The 23992-nt window shown below is 36.9% G+C and overlaps 5 protein-coding genes and 1 non-coding gene across 6 annotated transcripts; 5 read left to right on the forward strand and 1 right to left on the reverse strand.

Moving 5' to 3' along the window:
- The first annotated feature begins 593 nt into the window (after positions 1-593).
- On the forward strand, positions 594-4914 carry TH1 (thiamine biosynthesis protein). The gene is made up of 9 exons (XM_012994815.2): positions 594-1010; positions 1272-1346; positions 1434-1509; positions 1618-1693; positions 2308-2442; positions 2613-2677; positions 2771-2898; positions 3706-3962; positions 4228-4914. Exons 1-9 carry the CDS (start codon positions 723-725, stop codon positions 4757-4759), a joined length of 1632 nt encoding a protein of 543 aa, XP_012850269.1. The 5' UTR covers positions 594-722; the 3' UTR covers positions 4760-4914.
- A 1012-nt stretch (positions 4915-5926) lies between these two features.
- On the reverse strand, positions 5927-9382 carry LOC105970147 (serine/threonine-protein kinase SRK2A). Its single transcript, XM_088825195.1, has 9 exons — positions 8546-9382; positions 8062-8136; positions 7866-7967; positions 7713-7766; positions 7527-7619; positions 7340-7432; positions 7082-7186; positions 6868-6966; positions 5927-6617 (listed from the first exon to the last, which is right to left on the reverse strand). Exons 1-9 carry the CDS (start codon positions 8663-8665, stop codon positions 6273-6275), a joined length of 1086 nt encoding a protein of 361 aa, XP_088681321.1. The 5' UTR covers positions 8666-9382; the 3' UTR covers positions 5927-6272.
- A 2239-nt stretch (positions 9383-11621) lies between these two features.
- On the forward strand, positions 11622-12503 carry LOC105970077 (ferredoxin-A). The gene has a single exon (XM_012994860.2). The coding sequence runs from the start codon at positions 11907-11909 to the stop codon at positions 12342-12344; it is 438 nt and encodes a 145-aa protein (XP_012850314.2). The 5' UTR covers positions 11622-11906; the 3' UTR covers positions 12345-12503.
- A 2344-nt stretch (positions 12504-14847) lies between these two features.
- Positions 14848-18494, forward strand: LOC105970143 (uncharacterized). Its single transcript, XM_088825204.1, has 5 exons — positions 14848-15337; positions 16264-16361; positions 16452-16517; positions 16642-17349; positions 18050-18494. The coding sequence occupies exons 1-4, from the start codon at positions 14976-14978 to the stop codon at positions 17343-17345; spliced, it is 1230 nt and encodes a 409-aa protein (XP_088681330.1). The 5' UTR covers positions 14848-14975; the 3' UTR covers positions 17346-17349; positions 18050-18494.
- A 727-nt stretch (positions 18495-19221) lies between these two features.
- TRNAR-UCG (transfer RNA arginine (anticodon UCG)) lies at positions 19222-19295 on the forward strand. Its single transcript has one exon. It is a non-coding gene; the product is annotated as a tRNA-Arg (tRNA).
- Positions 19296-20251: 956 nt separating this feature from the next.
- CPSF73-I (cleavage and polyadenylation specificity factor 73-I) lies at positions 20252-23958 on the forward strand. Its single transcript, XM_012994819.2, has 5 exons — positions 20252-20668; positions 20798-20895; positions 21863-21908; positions 21978-22127; positions 22201-23958. The coding sequence occupies exons 1-5, from the start codon at positions 20519-20521 to the stop codon at positions 23839-23841; spliced, it is 2085 nt and encodes a 694-aa protein (XP_012850273.1). The 5' UTR covers positions 20252-20518; the 3' UTR covers positions 23842-23958.
- The last annotated feature ends 34 nt before the right edge of the window (positions 23959-23992 follow it).

A 23992-nucleotide genomic window follows, 5' to 3' on the forward strand; every position in this document is an offset into this window, starting at 1 on the left:
ATATATATAGCCATTTTCCACTATATATTTTACCATTTTCAGTCAATTTAACGTGGGAAATTTTGGTATTTATATTTTTTTCTCCAAAACATCTAATTGCTTAGATTTTTTTTTTTACAATTTTCTGAATAAAACATTTTATTTTTGTCATTTTGAGTTTCTTCATTTTTTTTCCCTTAAATGTCATCCTATAGTTCAAATATCCTAAGATTACAAACATTTTTACAGTCCTGTTATGGTCGAGAATTTGAACTATCGGAAGACAACTTAAGAAAAAAAATAAAGAAATTCAAAATGACAAAAATATAAGGTTTTATTCGGAAATTCAATGGTTTGAAGAAAAAAAATAAAAATATCAAAATTTCCCAAGTAAAATTGACCGAAAATGTCGAAAAATATATTGAAAAATGGCCCAAACGAACCCTTATATTTATAGGCTTAGCAGGGGTATTTTCGTTAGATTTTGAAAAAAAATATAACAGTATGGGGTTTTTTGTATCTATGTGTAGTACAGACTACAGAGGTATATGATACAAAATTCATAGTACATGGGGTCTTTTGTATTTAACCCTATACATGTATTCAATATTGGAATATAAAGTTACAACAATATAATAATTGAGAATCAAATGACTGTGAATGTGTGGAGAGAGTAAATTGTATCTGGGAATAAGGAAAAGATTAAAAACACACATAATTTCATCAGTTCGACAGTTTTCTTCATGGGGTTTCATGTGTGTTCACAGACGCTTTACTCTGCTCCTACCCACCACCAATTCATCAACTCCATTTCACGAGGGTTTCACAGAATCAAAGTCTCCAGTCCGCGAGCAATGCAGCAACAAGAAGAAGTGCATACAGTGCGGGTTCCGCACGTGCTGACTGTAGCTGGCTCCGATTCCGGCGCCGGCGCCGGAATTCAAGCCGACTTGAAGGCTTGCTCCGCCCGCGGCGTCTATTGCTCCACTGTTATCACCGCCGTCACAGCTCAGAACACCGTCGGTGTTCAGGTGAGGCTTATATTTCACGCTGATAAAAAATAATTGTCTTTTTCTGATACATTGAATTTATAAGAAGAGTTGCTCTGAAGAATTTCCCTTTAGATTTTAAACGAATAGAATGATGTAATAAGTTAGCGAATTCAACATGGATGGTCCTAAAAAAAATTTTGCAACCAAATTAATTACGAAAACTAAATTGGGAAATGAATGGATCAGGTTGTGTATTTAATTTTTAATGTCTTGAAATAAGTTTGCATTTGATGTTATTAGGGAGTGGATATTGTGACGGAGGATTTCGTTCGAGAGCAATTGAAGTCGGTGCTGTCCGATATGCGTCTAGATGTTGTAAGTCTATCGAAACATCAACTCTTGCAGAATGTTTAGTATTTTTCGGTTCAGTGTAAGTGATGATTTAGTTGCTGGAAATTACAGGTGAAAACCGGTATGCTGCCTTCGCCCGGCATAATCAAGGTCCTCTGTCAAAGCCTCAAGGAATTCCAAGTTAGAGGTATTCCACCGGAGATATTTCGAATTCGTTGCCGTCACTTTTGTAACATGATTCTGTCAATCTTAAATAGTGGGTTATCTGTTGACATTATTATTTTTGTGAAGGAAGCTTTGGTGGTTGATCCTGTTATGGTATCTACAAGTGGTGATGTACTGGCCGGTCCTTTGATTCTGGCCACCCTTAGGTATGTTTGATACTAAATATTTCCCTTCAATTCATTAAATCGTGTTGTTTGTCACCACTCGTCTAAAATAAGAACGGCTGCATATATGGCAATAAGTGGGTGCCACTGGAAACAAACAGTTATTTATTCAGAAAATCTATTCTCGTGTTTGCTCCATTTCAATCTTGTTGATCGAACATAGAAAGGTTTCATTGACGACACAGTAGCTACCGTAACCCGTCCAATGTTTCCAAACGGAAGTCTATTATTTTGTTTGATTTCACTAGTAAAATTAATGGATAGGAGCCACTAAAAGTTGTAAAGTAATTCAAGTGATGGACATGATAATCTTCCTATTTAAATTGACTCGTCGACCATCAATATAAAGTGAAACCATGAAATTGATCGTATATGATTCACAGCCAAAACTCTTTCCATTTGTTCATTTTCTGCAAGTTTATCTGGTGATTGTATCTGAACCTGCACTTTTTATGAATGTTATGGAGAACGATCTTTAAGTTGTCTGTTTTCAGTAATGCACAGGTGCCAAACAAGATTGAATGTAGAGAATTACCTTTCCCGTTTTATATTCATTAATCTATATCCTATTTTTGTATTCTATTCCTTCACAATAGGGAGGAGCTTTTTCCCCTGGCCGATATAGTCACTCCGAATGTAAGAGAGGCATCGGCTTTACTTGGTGGCATACCAGTGGAAACAGTTGCTGACATGCGTTCTGCTGCAAAATCTATACATGATATTGGCCCTCGGTTAGCTCTTGAAAAACTAATAAATCATTTAATGCTTTAAATTTTGCTTATGTTACTGCTCTTAGGTATGCTTGACATATTTTCCGTTCTTAACAAAACAAACAAAATACAGTTTTGTAATTTGAAGGCGAAATTTTATAAATCTGAGATTTTGTCATTTCTGTTGTCAGAAATGTACTTGTGAAAGGAGGTGACCTTCCTGCATCCTCAGACGCTATCGATGTTTTGTTTGATGGTATACTTCACATATCTTTTGCAGTATGCTTCACACCATGTACTTATTTTATTTTTATTGAAACTGATATAATTATATGATTTGACCTTCTAGGTAAGGATTTCTATGAGTTCCGTTCAGCCCGGATAAAAACTGTGAATACACATGGAACTGGCTGTACTCTGGCGTCATCTATAGCTGCCGAGCTAGCTAAGGGCTCTTCAGTGCTCTCCGCTATTAAGGTATTGAGCATCTTTTGTTATTCTGTTGTCAAAGCATCTATATATGGATGATATTCAGCATACTGAAGTTCCACATCATTCCCATCTCTTTGCCTCCATTTACTCACTTAGACATTGAGTTCGAAAAGGAAACTAATTATTTGCCGTGCTCAAATATGATTATGCACTATAGAATATCTCATAATATCCTTTTGGTTGTAATGGTATTATGTAACTCTAGCACTTCAGCCCTCATGTCAGTGTGACTCGATGCTATTCACTTAGCATATTACTGTTCAAAAGTGGGTACATCTCTCTGGCAGATGACATCAAATCAAGAACCAAGCCACGATAAAAATCTGTTGATGTAGTAACTCGACGTGTCTCCTCTCAGTTAACTGTTAGCTGGCAAAAATAATTTGCTATCAGAATATGCCTAATTTTCTCGTTACTATCCTGCAAAACACTGGAAAACATTCTATATCTGCCTTTTGTTATTTAGAGTTTGAAAATTCACGACACTTTTTGACCAAATCAGCAAATACCGGGCATGTGTTTTAACAATCGACTTCTTAGACACCATGTATGCTTGTTAATAGTCCCAAGACATACAGGTAGAAATCAAGTTAGCACCACCTTCCCTTCCCAGTCTTCTAATTTTCCTTCTATAATAGCACAAATATATCGAGAAAGAACTACAAGTGAAATTTCTTTTTGACTGTGGATGCTACTACTATGGCTAGATGCGTTTTGTCCATTTTGATTTGTATTTCCAATGCTATCAAAATTCATAGAATCTCATGGGATTTTATATATTGCTGCTTTCAGATTGCCAAGCGTTATGTTGAATCGGTACTGGGTTATAGTAAGGACATTCGTATTGGAGAAGGACAACAAGGTCCCTTCGACCATTCAATGAAGCTTAAGAACAATACTCCGAATCTATGTGCGCGTCGACCATTTGATCCGAGCGATCTTCTCCTGTATGCTGTCACAGACTCAAGAATGAACAAAAAGTGGGGTCGTTCCATGAGTGATGCTGTGAAAGCTGCCATAGAAGGAGGTGCCACTATAATTCAGCTGAGGTTTGTTTTAAACCCATTCGCCTCTTTTCTTTTTATTCTGCATAATTTTGACGATGAATTCGATTTCTGGACAGTGCATCATGGAAAAATTTGATCATGGACAACTAAGCGCTAATTTCGCCTTAAAAACTTGGAAAGAAAATTAGGGGAAAAAATGAGGAGAAAAGAGTTTCTTTTTATATTTTCTGGACTATATACTACAAGCACACTTCATGCAGAATTTTCTTCCTATCTCATTTTTTCGCATTTTTTTTGTCATTTTTAGAGAAAAAGATTCGGACACTGGAGACTTTCTCAAAGCAGCCAAAACATGTGTGGAAATATGCCGGCCCCACGGTATACCTCTACTGATAAACGACAGAATCGACGTTGCCCTTGCTTGCGATGCCGATGGAGTTCATATTGGGCAGTCCGACATGCCTGCCCAGACTGCCCGGGCTATATTGGGGCCCGAGAAAATCATCGGTGTATCTTGCAAGACACCCGAGCAAGCTGAGAAAGCATGGATTGGTGGTGCCGACTACATTGGCTGTGGCGGTGTTTATCCGACAAATACGAAAGAGAACAACGTCACCGTGGGATTGGAAGGGCTGAGAAGAGTGTGTTTGGAGTCAAAGTTGCCTGTGGTTGCTATTGGAGGGATTGGCAGTTCGAATGTGAAACATGTGATGGAATTAGGCGTACCGAATCTTAGAGGAGTTGCGGTCGTTTCTGCTCTTTTTGATAGGGAGTCTGTTTCCGGTGAGACGCGAAATCTGATGACACTGATTAAGGATTCGACCAAGGTGTTGAAATGAGAGTGTGTTCTGTTCTGAATATGAGGTTTGTGTGTAATTTATGTATCCAATTGAATACACAATGAAGAATAATCTATTTGTGAACTAGTTGTTTGAAGGTTTTGTAGATTCTACACTTTGTCAGATTTACTGTTTAGTTTTACACCGTTGATCTACACATAGTCACACACACACACACATGGATGTGTGTATAAATGCGTAGTTGACGAATAGATGTTTATGGTGAGTTGCACTTGGTGAAGTTCATCAGAGTGTAGATTTGAATGAACTATTTTTTGAGGATTGAAATTTCTTATATTTTGTCCAATGTTGATAAGAATATGTATACTTTATAAAATATATAAATTTAAATTCTCGATCAAATTAGTTTTACAAAATTTGGCCAGTACGAATTTACAAACATTAATTAAAAAATATATACAAAAACTAAAAAAATAAAAAATAAAAATAAAAAATGATGAAAGAAGAAAACAAAGCATGGGCAGTGGGGGCACGAAAAATAGAAAATGCCTAATAAAAATGTCAATTTATGGGTCATTTTTTTCTTCTCCAACTTGGATGGGTCTGCTGTCTAGTCACGTGCCTCCAATAATTCAATTACATTATTCAATATTCAATTCATTGCACTATTTATTTTTTTATTTATTTATTGTGGAAAAATTCCTAGGACTCATTTAATGATTGATTATTGATAATGGAGTCTATCGTGTTGGTAAGAATTGTGACGATATGTTGATCATGAGATTTCAAGCACTATAGATATTTTTCATTATAAAATGATTATCAATTTCATGTTATATTAATTTAATTTTTTATTTATTATTTGAGTTACATATATTTTTAGAATCCATTGTATGTATGATGAGTGATGACTCTTCAAAATTCCTCAAAATGAATATATTAATGACCACTCCTAAATTTGAAGGAGCAATTCCAATACCACATAAATAGGGGTGGAAATCGGGCTGATCGAATCGGAATTGGCACTTTCGAAAAAAAATACAATTTTTCCAGAAATCAAAAACTAACTCTAATCCCATTCCAAAAAGAAAATCGAAAACATCAGAATTTCAAAATTCAGAATGAAAAATATTGTTCCAAAATCGAATCATCAAAATTCGAAAATTCAGTTCCAACTTATACCACTACGCATAATCGAAACCTTGGTTTTTCGAAACCAAATATGGGTCACCATCAAATACAACACTAAAACAAGAATGTTGCACAAACCTCAAAACATGTAATAACTCACAAGAACTAATTTGACCACCGCCGCCACCGCCACCACCACCACCACCACATGTTCTATGCAAACAAAACACTCACAAACATCACTACATAGCCTCTTTACAGCATAGAAAAATGCACACAAGCCTCTTTATCACAACACAACATCAAATTTACATACTTCCCAAAATTTAAAAAAAAAAAAAAGAAACCCGACCACGGTCATAACATTAACAAACGAAAAAATCCGATCTTTATTGTACACACAAATGCAAATATAGGTTTCTCAAGTGAGACGAACTTCTCCACTCGCATGAGCGGCTTTCACTTGCTTGTCATATTCGTCTTCTAGTTGTTCTTCTCCTTCTTCCACCACCACCTCCTCCTCCTCCACATCTTCCTCTTTAACATACTCTTCCTCCTCCCCTGCCCACCCAAACCCGCTAATCGAGCGGGAGGCCGGCGGGGGGGTTTTCGCCTCCTCCACGATTTTCATTATCTCCTCCACCGTTTGAAGTGAATATGTAGGGTTTTCTCTTCGGTAGTACGCCGCTTGAGCTACATCCGTTAATTCCCTAGGCAGATTCTTTAGAAACCACGGGTGTGATTTTATATCTTTGATTGTGATTCTCTGCACCAGATAATTATAATCACACACACACACATATATATATATATATATATATATATATATATATATATATATATATATATATATATTGTGTGTTTTCCACTAAAAAGTTAAAAATTGACGGCTATTATATAATTAATATTGAATCGAGATGATTTCGAAAATCGACTTCGCAAAATGTGAATATAATAGCTTCAGTATCATAAGAAAACAAGATGCAAACATGATCATTGTATAGAGAAAACCGTACCCTCGCAGCATTGGCAACAAATATGCGAGAAAGAAGGTGCCTACAATCTTGGGATATGTGGACGTAGTCGGGAATCTTATATTGAACAGCCATTATCCTCTGCGACAGATTTATTAAAAAAAAAAAAAAAAAAAACATACATTAGGAACAGATTTAATGGTCGTCTACACATAATAATCAACTATAAAAGACCGTAATCGAGAAACAGGCTTACTTGAATAGTTTTCCTGAAGTTCTTTGGATCTTCTTGATCTTCAAAAGGATATGCTCCGACCAGCATAACATAGAGCGTTACGCCACACGACCATACATCAGCCAACTGTACGAAAAAAAAAATGCATACACGTAGATTTTTATTAAGGGAAAAAATCGAGGCTTGAAAACGAAGCTAAAAAGAGTTACCTTTGCACAAACCAGATAAAATAATTTACCGAATACATTCGCAATCATTAAAAATCATCGACGATCTCACCTTTCCGTCGTATTCTCTCCTGGATAGAACTTCGGGAGCAATATAAGCAGGAGTTCCAACGGTTGATTTGGGCCTCGAATGAAGTAGAGATGACTAAGAAACGGGAAAAAGGAAATAATTAAAAATTAAAAAAATGGCAAGTACATTTCGAGTAACCGAGAAGAAATTCAGACATACGCGCTCTAACCTTTGAGTAACCAAAATCGCAGATTTTCAGGCGTGGAGCAGGGCTTCCATCAAGAAGAGTGTTCTCCAGTTTCAAGTCGCGGTGGCATATTTGCTGCAAATCGACGAGCAATTAAAGAAAACATAATTTCAACAAAAAAAATTAATTAATTAATTAATTAAAATGTAACCATATATGTGTGCTGACCATGGCATGGCAGTAGTTGACTCCAGAAATAAGCTGCTGGAAGAAGTACCTAGACTGAAAATACAGCGAAGAAATACCGATCAAAAACTCGACGCGTAAACTACTATTTAATTCCCATTTTATGAATAAAACATGGTGTAATAATATTAATACCTCATCTTCGCTAAATCGACCGGCATTGCAGATTCTCTCGAACAGCTCTCCGCCTGCCGCATACTCCATGACAATGGCTAGATGCGTCGGTGTCAAAACCACCTATATACATATATATCGAAAACGCCAATTTGAAATTCAGCACTAGTATAGAGAGAGAAAAAAACTCCATCGAAAACGTAGAATTATCACTCACCTCTTTGAAACGAATTATGTTAGGGTGCCGAAGCGATCTATGATTTATGATCTCACGAGCCACATTTTCGTCGATCTACATCCAAAAACCACAAAATGTGCCTCAATTCTCGGCGAAATTCAAATGCATATTCAAGATCTCACAAAATAGAGAAGCCACACAACACATATTAGAGTCTAATGATTCACACACACACACACACATCTCACACACACACACACACACAAACACACACACAAACACAAACACAAACACAAACATCTCACACACACACACACACACACACACACACACACACACACACACACACACACACACACACACACACACTTGTGATGTGCCGATATAAGTTGGGGAAATTCAAATATGCAAATTAGAGATCTCACAAAATAGAGAAGCCAACACATGTTAGAGTCTAATGATTCACACACACACACACAAACAACACACACACACAAACACACACACATGTTGATGGAAAAACCTTGTGTCCTCTTTCAATGTATTTCATGGCGACGAGCTCTTTGGTCTCCTTGTTTCTCATAAGCCTAGCAACACCAAAATTTCCAGACCCTATATCCTTCACAAGTTCGTATTTATCCATTTTTTTTTTCTTTCAGATCAATCTCCTTAAACTGAAGCCCACCAGATAATATCCCACAAAATTCTATTTCAAGAAATCAAAAAGGGCCAAACTCCAAAAACTAAAGATTCAATCTTTATTGATACTCCTCAAACAAACTTATCAATCTTCAAAAGGGATCCCATCGATTCGGCAATTTAAAAAAAAAAAAAAAAAAAAAAAAAAGAAACTAATTCTGGAAAAATACAAGTAATTAAAGGTGCGAATAAGGCGATGATCCAAATTGGCAAGAGGGGATTCAGAAAAGATGCTATCTTTCTACAGAAATCGAAATGGGTTTTCTCTCTTCTGAGTGGGGAACAGAAAAAATAAAGAGATGTGATTTCATTTCATATCTGGGATTTGAAGAAAAAGCAAATTCGCATTTGCTATAGTGGCTTTGTCGACAACTGTGTGTGTTGTTTGTCGACAACTGTGTGTGTTGTGTGCATGCGGAAGAGAGATTCGTATGGGAAGAATTGCAGATTACTGCTACTTTTTTTTTTAATGATTAAATAAAAAAATATGCAGAAAAAAGGAGGAGAATTTTGGGGGAGTAAATATATATTTATTGCAAGTTGGGGAAGAAACAGAATAAAGAAAGAAGGAACAGAATTGCGTTTTGATTTTGGTTGAGAGTGATTGATGTGCCCCAATCAGTTCTTTTTCATTTTTTTACCATCTATTTTTATTAGTGGTAAAAAGAAAAAAGATGAAAAAAATGTATGCTATATTTAGTTTTTTTTTTTTTACTTAAATTTTTATTTATTTTATTTCATTTAATTTTTTTTATGATAAATTATTGATCTTGTATTCATCCATTGCAAATTAAGTGATGTTTATTTTTTATTTTTAGGGAACTAGTTAAGTGTTGTTAATCCAAATATTAAAAAAAAAACTAATAAATATAGGATGTGACTAAAATTGTGATTCTCACTCGTCTATGATTATTAATATTTGAAATGATTTATGAAATAATAGAAGACAAATTTGAAGGAGGTAATTAATACATCATTGATATTATAAAGTTGCAAATAATATGGAATGTATTTTTTTTTAGAGACGTGCTAGTTCGCCTTTCAAAATATCTTATTTCGCTACTAAATTACATATATTTTCTATTTTACGCATTTATTTCTCTTTCACCCACATCTCGTACAAATTCGTAAATTATCCACCATCAAACTAATTAGAATATTCAAAAAAAAAAAAAAAAAAAAACTCTACCCATTTTTCACTATAATTTTACATCCCACCATCTCCATCTTAAATGAAGGGTTCCGTCTTCAGAGCAAAGCACCCGAATGTCAAAAAAAGAGCATGAAATTCACGTTCTTAGAGAAATAAATTTAGAGTGCATGTGTAGGGAAAAAAATGCAAATATTTTTTTGGTGAATTAAGATTTGAAAAATAGGTTACATTTCATTCAAGGCAAACTACTTCAACGCAAACTATTTTTTTGTATTGAGGTGTTGGAGTGTGTGATGGATGTTGATTGAACAATAATACATAAATAAATATATATTAGAATAAATGTTTGTGGTGAAGTACTATGAATAATTTGGTGGGGTTGAAATAAATGTATCCAAAAGAATATTGATATAAATAATTGGGTCAATTTAATGGGACTACAATTCTTTTATTTACTGGGCTACAAATCAAATATTGAAGATCGCTAACACCGAGATTCAATCATCTTTAAGTAAGGTTTGAGCCCGACAATCTCAACTAATGTATAAATAAAGGTTTGAACTCATTCCTTCGTCTTATTATCTGAGCAATAGTACCAACTGTATTCTCTGAACTATTTCCACTATCCGCACATCTAACTTGAGCGTCGGAGGGGTTTCCACCGGATCAACCCCGGCCTAGTTCACGTGTTCTATGATCGCAGGTATCTCAAGGTCATCAACCTCGTGAGCCAGTAATTCACTCTGCTCTTCCAACTCATCCTATCTCAACTCCCTGAGGTGATATACCTCTAGTATCATCGAATATATATCATTAGAACCCAAAATTATAATAGAGAGTTGATTAAATTAAATATAAAGCCAATGCACCACTATAATTGTAACATCATCTTATAATGTTATTTAGTATTTAGTATTTACACTAATTAAGGATCATCTAAAAAAGTTTAACACAGAAATCAATATTCACGCGAAATAGAAATCATTTTACATCAATAAGTAAATTAAATTAAATAAAGTAGATGGGCCGACTACAAAACGAAGAGCCCATCAGTTGGACACAAGCCATGAGTTGGCCCATCAACAGAAGATTTATCGACTACACTTTTAACATTTTTTATTTGTTTTTAATTAATAATCAAGTTTAGTTAGGGGTAAGAACTGGAACGATTTTTTTTGGTTTATGTCGATTTCGGTCCGAATATTTCCAAATTCAGAACACTCCTTTTCAATCGAATGTAGATTTTTTTGAAATATTTTGAATTAGAATTGGAATATATATGATATTTTGGTTTCCAATCTGATTTTAATTTTCCGAAATTTATGTCGAAAAATTACACTTGTAATATCAAAATTCTCTTTTATTTGACATTTTAAGTTCCTAAGAACTAGAATTTTCCAATTTGGGAACACGCTTTTTCTTTCAATTTCCGATTTCTCCGTTTAGTTTTTTGAACGGAATTTAAATTACTATTTCACTTCCGAAGAAATCAATTTTTTTTTTTTAAATAAGTGTTAATTCTGATCCGATCAAATTGGTACGATTTTCCACATTCAATGACATGATCATAACATATTTACATTACCACCCAAATTGAACAGTGGTCTCTAAATCTTACTCCTACAACATTTCCAAACCCAGTCAGGCCCATTGTTAAGCCCATATATAGCTTGGGCCCGATCATATATTTAATATTTGTTTGGTTATATTTCGTATTTCCAATATAGAGAATGTCATAATTAAATAGTTATTATATTAAATAATTAATAAATAAACACCTACCCAAAAAATACACACACTCACTAGAACCAAGTAAGAAATGGGAGGCCCAAAAATGGAAGAGAAGGAGCAAATACACACCCAGTGATGATAAAACGATAAAACGAACCATAAGATCTCGCCACGTGGCGGATAAATCCCCTCCCCCTCCACACTATTTCCACAAGCCCTCTTCATTTCTCCACAGAAACCCTCAACACAGATAAATCAAACCAAAATTCTCTCAATCCAAAGAAATTAAAACAAAAAACTAATGGCGAGCCTCTCCAGCACAATGTTCAGCACCGCCATGCTCCCCCGCAAGCCGGCGGCGGCGGCGGCGGTGGTTTCCCTACCCAGCTTCAAGCAGGCGGCGCTCTTCGGCCTGAAGTCCGCCCCCTCCCGCCTCACCTGTATGGCGACGTACAACGTGACGCTCATCACCCCCGAGGGTGAGGTGGTGTTCCCCTGCGACGACGACGTTTACATCCTCGACCAGGCGGAGGAGGCCGGTTACGATCTGCCGTACTCCTGCCGCGCCGGGTCCTGCTCCTCGTGCGCCGGAAAGGTGGTCAAGGGCGCCGTTGACCAGTCCGACGGAAGCTTCCTGGAAGACGAACAGATGGAGGAGGGGTGGGTGCTCACCTGCGTCGCCTACCCTACCGGCGACGTCGTCATCGAGACCCACAAGGAGGAGGAGCTCACCGCCTAATTATTTTCTCTCTCTTTAATAATGCTTTTTTGAGTGTTTGATTTTCTCTCTCTCTCTCTACTATAATTTGTTATTGGAACAAACAATTTATATTTCTAATATTTTGTTATGGTTATGTCATATGTGGATGAATTGAATTGACCATCTTAAGTTTCTTAATTTTTTTTTAGTTTTCATCAGCATTATGAATTATCACGGTCATAGTTCATGTTTATATATGAAAGTTTACTTTCCTTCTTTTGATTTTTTTTTTCTTTTAAAAAACTAGTAGATAATATTTTAAAAATGAAATTTATAGATTTAGAAGAGCAAACTCATTAAAAAAAAGAATTACAAACTAAAAATGCTAGAAAATACCAACTGAAGAATTGGAAATAAAAAAAATAAAAAATATATATATATAATACAAAAATGCGGTCAGGATTTCTTTTGGATTTGCAGGGTCTCAGCTTTGCTACACTATTACTGTAGATAATATGTCATCATTTAATTAAGACGCAAAATAAGTGGATAGCCACCCACTACAACAAACCATCTTGAACAGACTGCAACAAACCATCTTGAACAGTGTAAAATATAGATCTTCAAGCCCTGTTGGTAGGAAAAAAGTTCTTCCATTCCAAATGGCTGGAACCAAAAGCTAAAGATTCATAAGGTAGTTGGTCATTAAATAAACAATGTACAAAACGCCAATTAATAACCATATGTTTTTTATTTTTTCACAAAACTTTTTATGTACTTTTTATAATATTTTTTGACTTGTTACGGATTGGGATATATTAGATTTTATCATATGAAAAGATTCAGATAAGAAATTCCATGGTTTTCAATCAAATTAAAACAAATGATTCAAAATATAATGTAGTTTCTTTTTGCAATTGACCATAATAGAAACGGAGCCACAACAATCCTATTTAAACTAAGCAACCTCACTAAGTAGGGAGTAATGGTTAGCCCGGTTAGGATTATCTTAACCCGATGGTTGTGATTTACGTACTATAACTATTTATAAAAGTATACATATGTTTCGAATAAATTAAATATCTCAAATATTTTTCTAATAGAAACTTAGACAAATTTTTTAGAATATTGTCCAAATAGACCGCTCATTCTAGAATACGGATTAGCTGCTCTAGAACTTGTAGAATATGGATTCGAGCTGCACGATGAAGATCTAAGCAACTTGATCTTTGGATTAATCGACTTAATTTCGCTCTGCATTCTTGAAATATAGTATTTTGATTAGGGCTGGCAATCGGGCCATGTGAGCCGAGCTTGAGTCGGCTCAAATTCACATACCATCGGGCCTCGTTACTATAGGCTCAAGCTCACATGTCATCGGGCCTCATTAGAATAGGCTCAAGCTCGGCTCATGTATTTTTTCGGGTTTCGGGTTTATATCGGGCCACATTACTATATAATTGGAATAATTAAATTTTTTTTATAAAAATAAGTGATGAACAAGATTTACCTCCATTGAAGCCAATAAAAAAACCCCAAACGATATTTGAAAGTTGTTGGAAAAACTTGAAAATGAAACCGAAAGAAGTAAAAAAAGATTAGCAACTCTTATTATTGGAAACATTTTATATTCTGAAATCTCGGCGATATGTTACATTTGATTCATATTTAACTTATTGCCACCATCACAACTTAATTCATTTTATTTTGACTTTTTTCTTCGCAAAATTAAATAATCTTATACGGTCATAACTTGTATCTTGAGTCATAGTATTAAAATAATAAATATATTATATATTTTATTATTATCCTAATCGGTCGGGCCTTATTCGGGTTGAACCATAGTTGGCTCAAACTCGGCTCATAAATAAATCGGGTTTAGTAAAATGGCTCAAACTCGGCCCGGCTCACTAAAAAGTAGGCTCGGCTCAAATATAATCGGGCCGAGCCATCGGGCTTCGGTTAGGCCCGGTTCAATTGCCGGTCCTAATTTTGATACTTAACACCCTTAAAATAAATTAATAGCACTTTATACCCTCGAAAGACAATAAATGATGCATATAATGCACCCCCGAATTAATTTTTAAAGTTTGTAAATATATTTTTATATTTTTAGCGGTATTTTATTAGGATGCCAAATGTAAATCATTTTTTTTCTTCATAAAATATTTTGAAACTATAAAGTGCAAAAAAAATAAAAAGAATCTCATCAACATATTTAAAAATTACATTATCACAAAAAGATATTTTACAACAAAAGCTATTTCGTTATCATATTTTCTTCTAAATATTTTTACTAATATTTCCACTAATTACAATGAAGATATATAATCGAATAATTTAGTGATATAAATTTATTTTATTTAATTTTGTAAGAAAATATAATTTTTTATTTTGCACCCGAAAAAAGAAAAGCCAATAAAAAATGAAATTGCTTTTATTATTCAATTCAAGTGCACTGTCAATGATTTAATCGAATATAAATATAATTTAATTTGATTTTGAATCTTATTATTTCCAAATATGCTGACCGACCCGAACCGCGACTGAACAACCCAACCCGAACAATCCAGCTTCCATATTACAAATGAGTTCATCATTTCTTAAACCCCCAAAACCCTAGTCATTAATCTCTCTCTTCGCCACCACCACCACCGACCACCGTCGCCGATGGCCTTCCACTGCCTCCGCCTCCGCCGTGTTCTTTCTGTATCCTCTTCCCTCTTGCACCACTCTCTTCATCAACCGAAACCAATCTCGACAATCTCCTCTCATCTTCTTTCCGCCCCCACCGCCACCTCCGCCCTCACCCCTTCATCCGCTCAATTGGCGCGGCCGTTCACTTCGACAACCACCCTCTTCCGCAAGACATTCGATCCCGAGACCGATGAAATTGGGCCCGACACTATCCTCTTCGAAGGATGCGATTACAACCACTGGCTGATCACCATGGATTTCCCCAAGGACGCCAATATCACCCGCGATCAAATGATCGAAACCTACGTCAACACGGCTGCCCAAGTCTTCGGCAGGTCGATAAACCCTCGCCCTTCATATTAATTTTTGTTATGTATATGCGATTTTCTCTTTGCTTGTGAATTTCTTCGGAAAAAATGCTGTATACCTAACTGTGAACACATTTTTTGAGCAAAATAAGTTTCTAATCTAATTTTGCTAGTATTAGTCTCGATTGGGTTTACGGTTTACCTGCCTATGTTGTTATATATCATTTTTCTTTACACGGAGTGCGCGAAGGGGTAAGGCATTCGATGCGTATACATTCGGACATATTTTGCATTTCGTTGCTGAGATATATGCTCAAGGATTATATGGTTAGGATTTCGATAGATTTTGTAATTTGCATTTGGTTTCTTAAGAATATGCTCTGTTTGTTTTGTTTTCTTTTCTTTAACTCTTACAAAAGTTAATTATTTTTTAGTTTTCGATTTGAAACGATTACTCTGGACATTGGATTTGATAGTGAGAATCATTGTCTTTTGGGCCAAGGAGATCTATTATGAATATATTGAAATTTATTGCACTTGCGTATTTGGTGTTGTATGAATTTTGTTGAACCCAGAGAGTTCGTAATTTTTGGGGGTTGGGCATGACGAGGAATCATTTAATATTAAAATGGTTCAAAGAAGACAACAAGAAATTGGAATTGGTTATCCTTTATTATTTTTGGTTTTGTTGAGTTTATAAGCCAACAGTTTGCCGTGAACTGTTTGTCTATCTAAGTTTTTTCATCCTAAAAGTATTTTTATCTTGTTGTTATCACTTAAGTTGATTGGGGCTTTATAGAAATGCCAAGTATTATACTGACTTCTCTGTACTTGCATGCTTTGTGGTTTCTATGTTAATTTACTTCGACTTACAATTTACAAGTGCAGCTTTAATATTGACATGGGAAGCTTGATCGTCAACTTAATTTTTCTGTTAATTAACTTTTGTTCAGTGTGGAAGAGGCAAAGAAGAAAATATACGCATTAAGTACAACAACATATCAAGGTTTTCAGGTTCTGTGCGATGAGGACACGTCTAAAAAGTTTGAGGGTATGTGTTCATCTTTGCTTTCATGATAACTGCACATTACATTACGAATTTTTAACCAGTATTCACTCTGAAATTTTTTGCTGTCACTAGGTAAGCCTGGGGTTGTATTTATTTTGCCAGATTCGTACATTGATCCAGCAAACAAGGAATATGGAGGTTAGATATTTTCAATCAGTCCTTATCACAAAGTCGACTGACTGTATGAATGCGTTTTTTTTTTTTTTTTGTGAATTGAAGTTTTTCTTGGTTTTGGTTTTGGACATGGGCTGTTAAATTGCAGGAGACAAGTATGTCAATGGAGAAATTTTTCCTAGACCACCCCCAGTTCACTATGGTAGACGTAACAACAATAGACCCCCTCAGCAAAACTATGGCCGACAACAACAGCAAAACTACGGGCCTCCACCACAACAAAACTACGGGCCTCCACCACAGCAGAACTATGCCCCTCCAGCTCAGCAGAATTATGGCCCTCCAGCTCAGCAGAACAACGGGCCTCCACCTCAGCAGAATTATGGCCCTCCACCTCAGCGGAACTATGGCCCACCACCACAACAGAACTATGGCCCACCACCACCACGTCAAAACTATGGGCCACCACAGCAGAGCTATGGACCTCCACCACCAAGGCCGAATCAAAACTACGGACTTCCACCACAACAGAGCTATGCGCCGCCACCTCAGCAAAGTTATGGGAATATTCCAAATTCGCCGCCTCAACAAGGTTATAATCCACCGGGACTAGGGGAAGGAAGAGGCCCTATGCCGCCAAATAATGCTTCGGGACATGGTGAAAGAAATCCAATGCCTTCTTATCAGGGTAACTTCAATCAAGCAGAGCCACCGGTGAACCATTTTGCTCAAGGGCAGAGAGATTTCCAACAGAGCCACATGCCACACGAGCAGAAGGCATTTTCGCAAGATGCTGGTTATGGAAATTCACAAGGGGGCCAGAGGAACTTTTCGTCCGTGCGAAATGATTGACCAAGTGAGATAGTTTTTTGCATTCTCTTAAGCACATCGATCATGGTTGAAGTTTCACATGAAGGTTTATGTTTGTTGAAGTACTACATTTTCCGTTATTCTGGCAATAGGAATCAGTCGTTTGATGAACTACTACATTTTCTTATCACGAGTTATTTATTGTTGGTTTTTAGTTTGCATATAATTTTTTATGTTTGTGTTGTCTTTCGGTCTGATCTATGCTTTATCCGACTCTGTTACAATCTCTAAAGCATAAGCATATATGTGCACGTCACTGTGGTCGTGCATCTGCCAGTGTTTTCTCCCTGTGAGCTAAATATTTCTAGTATGATGGTAAACTTAGAACATAAATGAATTGGATAAACAATAATAAAACCGAAAATCTTACGATCAACCACACAAGATAGATAATGCCGTCCTACGAGTCACCCCTGTAGTTTCTTTGTCTCAATTCCCGCGTGTTGACTATTTTAGATTGGATAAATCCTGTAATTCTCGTTCTTGTTTTAACTTATGTTCTTGGTGCATTTGCATAGCTACTGCGAAATAAGGTGTGATTTAGTAGTTTTTGATTTATTTCGTGGCTACATGTTGCCAATTTTCCCATGTCTTCGTTAAATCTATAATGTGTTCGAGGCACTTTGATTAGTGATGGTTTAATGAGTAGATGATTGCTGATATTTCTTTTTTTGCTCATAATACAGGTTATATATATGTATCAAGAAGCAGTTTTTACTTTGAGATATTAATTTACTGCAAGAACGATGGCTGCTCGTTTTCTGAGATGTGCTTAGTTTGGCTTACTCGACTTTTTCAAACCTAGAAATAATAGGAGGAGCATCTGCAGAGTCACTACTAAAGGATTGGCTTGTACCATTTGGGTTTATATGTTGAAAAAGCCTATCGACTTTTATTGTAATGGTAAATAAGTATTTTCATTGCCTAGTTTTTTTTTTTTTGAATTGGAATCTTAGCACGAAGTTGGAGTTTGAACATGCCTCTACGATTTTACTGCATTTATCACTTCTCGAGGTGGTTTTATTTGTCGATAACTGAATTTGAGAGGAAGTGATTTTTTTTATTTAGCTCTGTTGAATATTTTTAGTTGAATTTAGAAGACATTATATATTAAATTATTTTTAAGTTTTTCTTTCTCTGCCTTTGGATTGTGGCTTCCTTTTATCGTTTATATTCTAAGGTTTTATAAATGTACGACTTTTAGTGAATATCGGACACTTCAAAGGAAAAAAGTTCAAAATTTTCCGGTAACTATTTCAACAACATTATTAACCAACAACAAATATATGTTTTGTTGAATTGGGAGCTTAATTCGGATGAAGTTGGAATAGATATACAACTTTTTGTCGCACATTGTGCATTAGTTTGAGTTCAAAAAATGTGCAATTGCGTTTCAGTCAAGTGCATATTGCCATATTTTCGTTTGGTTATGAGTAGCCGTTATTCGCGTCTAAATTTTATTGAAGATAAGTTATATTGTGAAGGCGGAATTGCCTGTTTTTTTTTTTTTTTTTTTTTTTTTTTTTTTTGTGGTTGTAAACGAGAACGTTCGAGACTTCGAGAGATGACAATAGATGGCACATCGTTAAAAATTAAAATTGAAGAATTGTCCGATATTTACCAAGATTATCTTGGTAATTAACTATACCCTTTAACCAATACTTAGGTTATTACTCAAAAAAAAAAAACCAATACCTAGGTTGATAAGTGTTTAATTATAGTTGGGCTATTCCAGTTTCATTTTCGTTTAAATTTTGTTTCCATTTGCATTTTCGTTTAAAACATGGGTTAATGTAAATGTGTTGCTTTGATTAGATTATTTGTCAAAACTCTTTGTCCAAGTTCTCAGTCATCAAATGACCGCATAGCGCAGTGGATTAGCGCGTCTGACTTCGGATCAGAAGGTCGTGGGTTCGACTCCCACTGTGGTCAATGTTTTTGCTATTTATTCCAATAAATATATCACGCATTATTCTTACTTGGGGTAAATTACAACCACCCATGAGGTATGATTAAATTACGAAACCCCCCTCTTGTTTGGATAATTACAACCACCCCTGAGGTATGGTCAAATTACGAAAATATTATCAACTTTTATAATCAGCTTTAAATTTAGTGGAATCTTCGAGATTATATGGAATATTATCAACTTTTATACCTGTTTTATCCGATTGGAACTTCACATTTTGAAGCAAGATGATCATACGAGATATGGTCAAATTACGAAAATATTACGAAACCCCCCTCTTGTTTGGATAATTACAACCACCCCTGAGGTATGGTCAAATTACGAAAATATTATCAACTTTTATAATCAGCTTTAAATTTAGTGGAATCTTCGAGATTATATGGAATATTATCAACTTTTATACCTGTTTTATCCGATTGGAACTTCACATTTTGAAGCAAGATGATCATACGAGATTATATAGAATATTATCAACTTTTATACCCGTTTTATCCGATTCGAACTCCACATTTTGAAGCAAGTTGCTCATAATATGTGTTTTTTTGGCTTGTATATTTACGGCTTTAACGATTCGAACTCCACATTTCGAAGCAAGATGACCATAATATGTGTTTTTTGGCTTGTATATATGAGATTGTGGTGCATCAGAAACTGTATTTTTACACAATACGACTACAAACTAGAGCACATTCCACGAATCTAGATGATTATGTTGAATTTGACACCATAATGGTAGATGTGTAAGAAAAAAACATAGTTGATGGTTAGATGTAATTATCCAAACGAGGGGTTTTTTCGTAATTTACCCTTCTTACTTATTTGCTCCTTTTTATAAAATTAAATTCGAATTACCGTTTCTTTTTGCCTTCTGCTGTCTTTTTCTTTTTCCTTCTTAAAAGAGAAAAAAACGAATTAATATATTTTTTTTTAAATTAAAAGAAAAAATGAAAACATTATAAAATCTAAACTCACACTAAAACCCCAGAAAGAAAACAGGCATATTCCATACACCCCCGACAATGAGCTAATTTTATTTTTAGCAGCATCTCCCAATTAGGGCTTTTCTCCACAAAAAAAATCAAGTTTCGTACCCTCCATTTTCCCCCCAATTCTGGCGCAGGTGGATGTAAATCACTCGCCGTAAAGTAGTTTCGGCATTTGAATTTGTTCGGATTTCTTCATTAAAATGGCTTCCACCGGACAACCAGCTTCTTCATTAAAGAGAGCTTCGTCCACTTCCAGTGAAGGCGACGAGCTTATAATAACACCCCTCGGCGCCGGAAACGAAGTCGGCCGCTCCTGCGTTCACATGTCTTACAAGGGCAAAACTGTCATGGTACGCCATTTTTTAGGGGTTTCTAATTTTTAATTTTTTTTTTATTTGTGTTTCTTCGTTTAGTAGTTGTTGAACTGTTTGATTATATGAATTGTTTAATCGTGTTTTCCTTTTTTTGTTTCGATTTAGTTTGACTGCGGTATTCACCCTGCTTTCTCCGGCATGGCTGCATTGCCTTACTTTGATGAAATTGACCCTTCCGCTATCGACGTTCTTCTTGTTACCCAGTACGTTTTCTTTTTCCGCCTTTGTTTGTCGTATTTCTTAAGTGTTCTTGTTTAGTATGTTGTTTCTTAACTGTGTTTTTGTAATATATATATTTAATTTGGAGCAACTCTAGTGTATCGTCAAAATGGTGTATTAACGACCATTTTGATGTTCGTAAAATTAACAACCATTTGATGCCTATAATTGGAGCAAATGAATTTTATAAAGGTAGCGATAAACTAACCATGAAATGGACATTTCATAGCGATACACATAGTTGGAGCAAATGAAATTTATAAAATGAATATTTGATACTATAGTTTGGAGTTGCTCTTATATGCCTCCTGACCTCGAAAAAGTTGGAAACTGAAATTATGAAATGGCCCTGCATCTAAGACGGATATCCTTCCATTCTTCTTTTGTTTTTAACGAGGCCCTTTTGAGCGAACATTTGTGGTAGTAGATTGATGGATGACATTTTTGAAGTTCTGTTGCAAAGAGAAAGTCGGGATGCTGATCCACACAGTTTTCGAGAGATTACAAATTGCTCTTGAGCTATACAGACTGATTGGGGATTGACGTTGTGATTTTAGTTCTTGTGTTCAAAATTAGAAATTATGTTAGTGATCCTTTTTTCCCCGGTACTTTAGTGGCTACATACAGTGTTCGTATATTATTCATCGAAGAGAATATTTTAGGCAACAGATTTGGTTCTCTGAACTAGTGTCTATTAAGTTCTTAATTATCTTTCAAATCACGAAGAAGTGCCTTTTAGGGAGAAAAACATACAATAGTGATCTTATGATTGAAATCTTGGATAAAATGTATTATTGCTTTCATCTCGTTCACTACTTTGACTCGGTTATTTAACACTCTTGCTTGAAGCCATGCATTTGGGCAGCTAGAATTGAAAGCAACCAGATAGTCTTTACTTCCGATTCTTGCTTGCCTTTTTTTCTTACACACGCTTATATCACTTTTCTGCAGCTTTCACTTGGACCATGCTGCTTCGCTTCCATATTTTCTGGAGAAGGTTTGTTCCTTTGAGCATGACCTTCTAAGTTGCTCATGGGCTTAACTAACCCCTCCATTTTGTGTTCAGACCACTTTCAGAGGACGGGTTTTTATGACTCATGCAACCAAAGCTATTTACAAGTTGCTTCTATCAGATTACGTTAAAGTCAGCAAGGTCTCAGTTGAAGATATGTTATACGACGAACAGGACATACTTCGCTCCATGGATAAAATCGAGGTTTGTTTATTTACTCATATTTGAATGTACTTCCTATCTGTTTGCTTCAATGTGCTTCGTATTTGTTCTCCAGGTTATTGACTTCCACCAGACACTGGAGGTAAACGGGGTCCGCTTCTGGTGCTACACTGCGGGCCACGTCCTGGGTGCTGCCATGTTCATGGTGGACATAGCCGGAGTCCGGGTCCTCTATACCGGAGACTACTCCCGCGAGGAGGACCGCCACCTCCGCGCCGCCGAGCTCCCCCAGTTCTCGCCGGACGTCTGCATCATCGAGTCAACCTACGGGGTCCAGACCCACCAGCCCCGCCACATACGCGAGAAGCTCTTCACTGACGTCATCCACTCCACTGTCTCCCAGGGCGGCCGCGTGTTAATTCCCGCTTATGCCCTCGGCCGAGCCCAGGAATTACTCCTCATACTCGACGAATACTGGTCCAACCACCCGGAGCTCCACAACGTCCCCATATACTACGCCTCCCCTTTGGCCAAGCGGTGCATGGCCGTCTACCAGACCTACATCAACTCCATGAACGACAGAATTCGTAACCAGTTCGCCAATTCGAACCCGTTCGACTTCAAACATATCTCCCCCTTGAAAAGCATCGACGAGTTTCGCGATGTGGGCCCCGCAGTGGTCATGGCCAGCCCGGGTGGGCTCCAGAGCGGGCTCTCGAGACAGCTGTTCGATAAATGGTGCTCGGATAAAAAAAACGCGTGTGTTATACCTGGTTATGTTGTAGAAGGCACTATGGCGAAGACTATTATAAACGAGCCGAAGGAAGTTACTCTTGCGAGTGGTTTGACTGCTCCTCTCAACATGCAGGTTCACTACATTTCATTTTCAGCCCACGCGGATTATATTCAAACGAGCACGTTTCTGAAGGAGCTTATGCCGCCGAATATAATATTGGTCCACGGTGGATCGATCGAAATGGGAAGGCTCAAGCAGAAGCTGGTCTCGCTCTTTGCAGACGGCAACACGAAAATCATAACTCCGAAGAACTGCCAGTCGGTGGAGATGCACTTCAACTCCCAGAAGACGGCGAAAGCTATCGGAAAGCTGGCAGCAAAGCCGCCAGCCGCCGGAGAAACGGTTAGCGGCTTGCTCGTCAAGAAAGGGTTCACCTATCAGATAATGGCGCCGGAGGATCTCCATGTCTTTTCTCAACTATCCACGGGTAATGTTATCCAGAGGATCACAATCCCTTATTCTGGTGCCTTTGCTGTGATAAAACACAGGCTTAAACAGATATACGAGAGTGTGGACCCCACAATCGACGAGGAATCTGGGGTCGAGGCTCTGAGGGTGCACGAGAGGGTTACGGTGAAGCGGGAGTCGGAGAATCACGTCTCGCTGCACTGGGCGGCGGACCCCATTTCCGACATGGTGTCGGATTCGGTGGTGGCTTTGGTTCTGAACGCGAGTAGGGATTTGCCTAAGGTGGTGGTGGAGTCTGAGGAGACGGGCGGTGAAGAGGCGGCAAAGAAAGGGGACAAGATTGTGCACGCGCTTCTCGTTTCTCTGTTTGGGGATGTGAAGTACGGTGGGGAGGAGGGGAAGGTGGTGATAAATGTCGACGGGAATGTGGCCCACCTCGATAAACGCAGCGGCGAGGTGGAGAGCGAGAACGAGGGGCTTAAGGAACGTGTTAGGACGGCTTTCCGGAGAATCTCCGGTGCCGTTAAGCCGATACCTCTTCAAGAATCTTAGTACCTCTAACCTCAAAAAGTTGTAATCTTTTTCTTATGTACGAACACTTTCTGCCTGATTTTAACTTCAATTATCTTTATACATTTTGGTTGAAGGTCCAGTTAAATATTTGACAAATGACTTAATTTTTCTTCTCTTATGCGCTGACGTG

Source organism: Erythranthe guttata, chromosome 2 (assembly GCF_056151865.1).
Source record: "Erythranthe guttata isolate IM_541 chromosome 2, IM_541, whole genome shotgun sequence".
In the NCBI taxonomy this organism is placed as follows: Eukaryota; Viridiplantae; Streptophyta; class Magnoliopsida; order Lamiales; family Phrymaceae; genus Erythranthe; species Erythranthe guttata.

Coding starts and splice junctions, on each gene's coding strand:
- LOC105970147 (XM_088825195.1), bottom strand. CDS start 8,665: ATGGATAAATACGAACTTGTGAAGGATATAGGGTCTGGAAATTTTGGT. Junction 7,968..8,061: donor ACATAATTCGTTTCAAAGAG/GTGAGTGATAAT, acceptor ATATGTATATAG/GTGGTTTTGACACCGACGCA. Junction 7,433..7,526: donor GCGATTTTGGTTACTCAAAG/GTTAGAGCGCGT, acceptor CCCGTTTCTTAG/TCATCTCTACTTCATTCGAG.
- LOC105970143 (XM_088825204.1), top strand. CDS start 14,976: ATGGCCTTCCACTGCCTCCGCCTCCGCCGTGTTCTTTCTGTATCCTCT. Junction 16,362..16,451: donor CACGTCTAAAAAGTTTGAGG/GTATGTGTTCAT, acceptor TGCTGTCACTAG/GTAAGCCTGGGGTTGTATTT. Junction 16,518..16,641: donor AGCAAACAAGGAATATGGAG/GTTAGATATTTT, acceptor GTTAAATTGCAG/GAGACAAGTATGTCAATGGA.
- CPSF73-I (XM_012994819.2), top strand. CDS start 20,519: ATGGCTTCCACCGGACAACCAGCTTCTTCATTAAAGAGAGCTTCGTCC. Junction 20,669..20,797: donor ACAAGGGCAAAACTGTCATG/GTACGCCATTTT, acceptor GTTTCGATTTAG/TTTGACTGCGGTATTCACCC. Junction 21,909..21,977: donor TTCCATATTTTCTGGAGAAG/GTTTGTTCCTTT, acceptor TTTTGTGTTCAG/ACCACTTTCAGAGGACGGGT.
- LOC105970077 (XM_012994860.2), top strand. CDS start 11,907: ATGGCGAGCCTCTCCAGCACAATGTTCAGCACCGCCATGCTCCCCCGC.
- TH1 (XM_012994815.2), top strand. CDS start 723: ATGGGGTTTCATGTGTGTTCACAGACGCTTTACTCTGCTCCTACCCAC. Junction 1,694..2,307: donor TTGATTCTGGCCACCCTTAG/GTATGTTTGATA, acceptor CCTTCACAATAG/GGAGGAGCTTTTTCCCCTGG. Junction 2,443..2,612: donor ATACATGATATTGGCCCTCG/GTTAGCTCTTGA, acceptor TTCTGTTGTCAG/AAATGTACTTGTGAAAGGAG.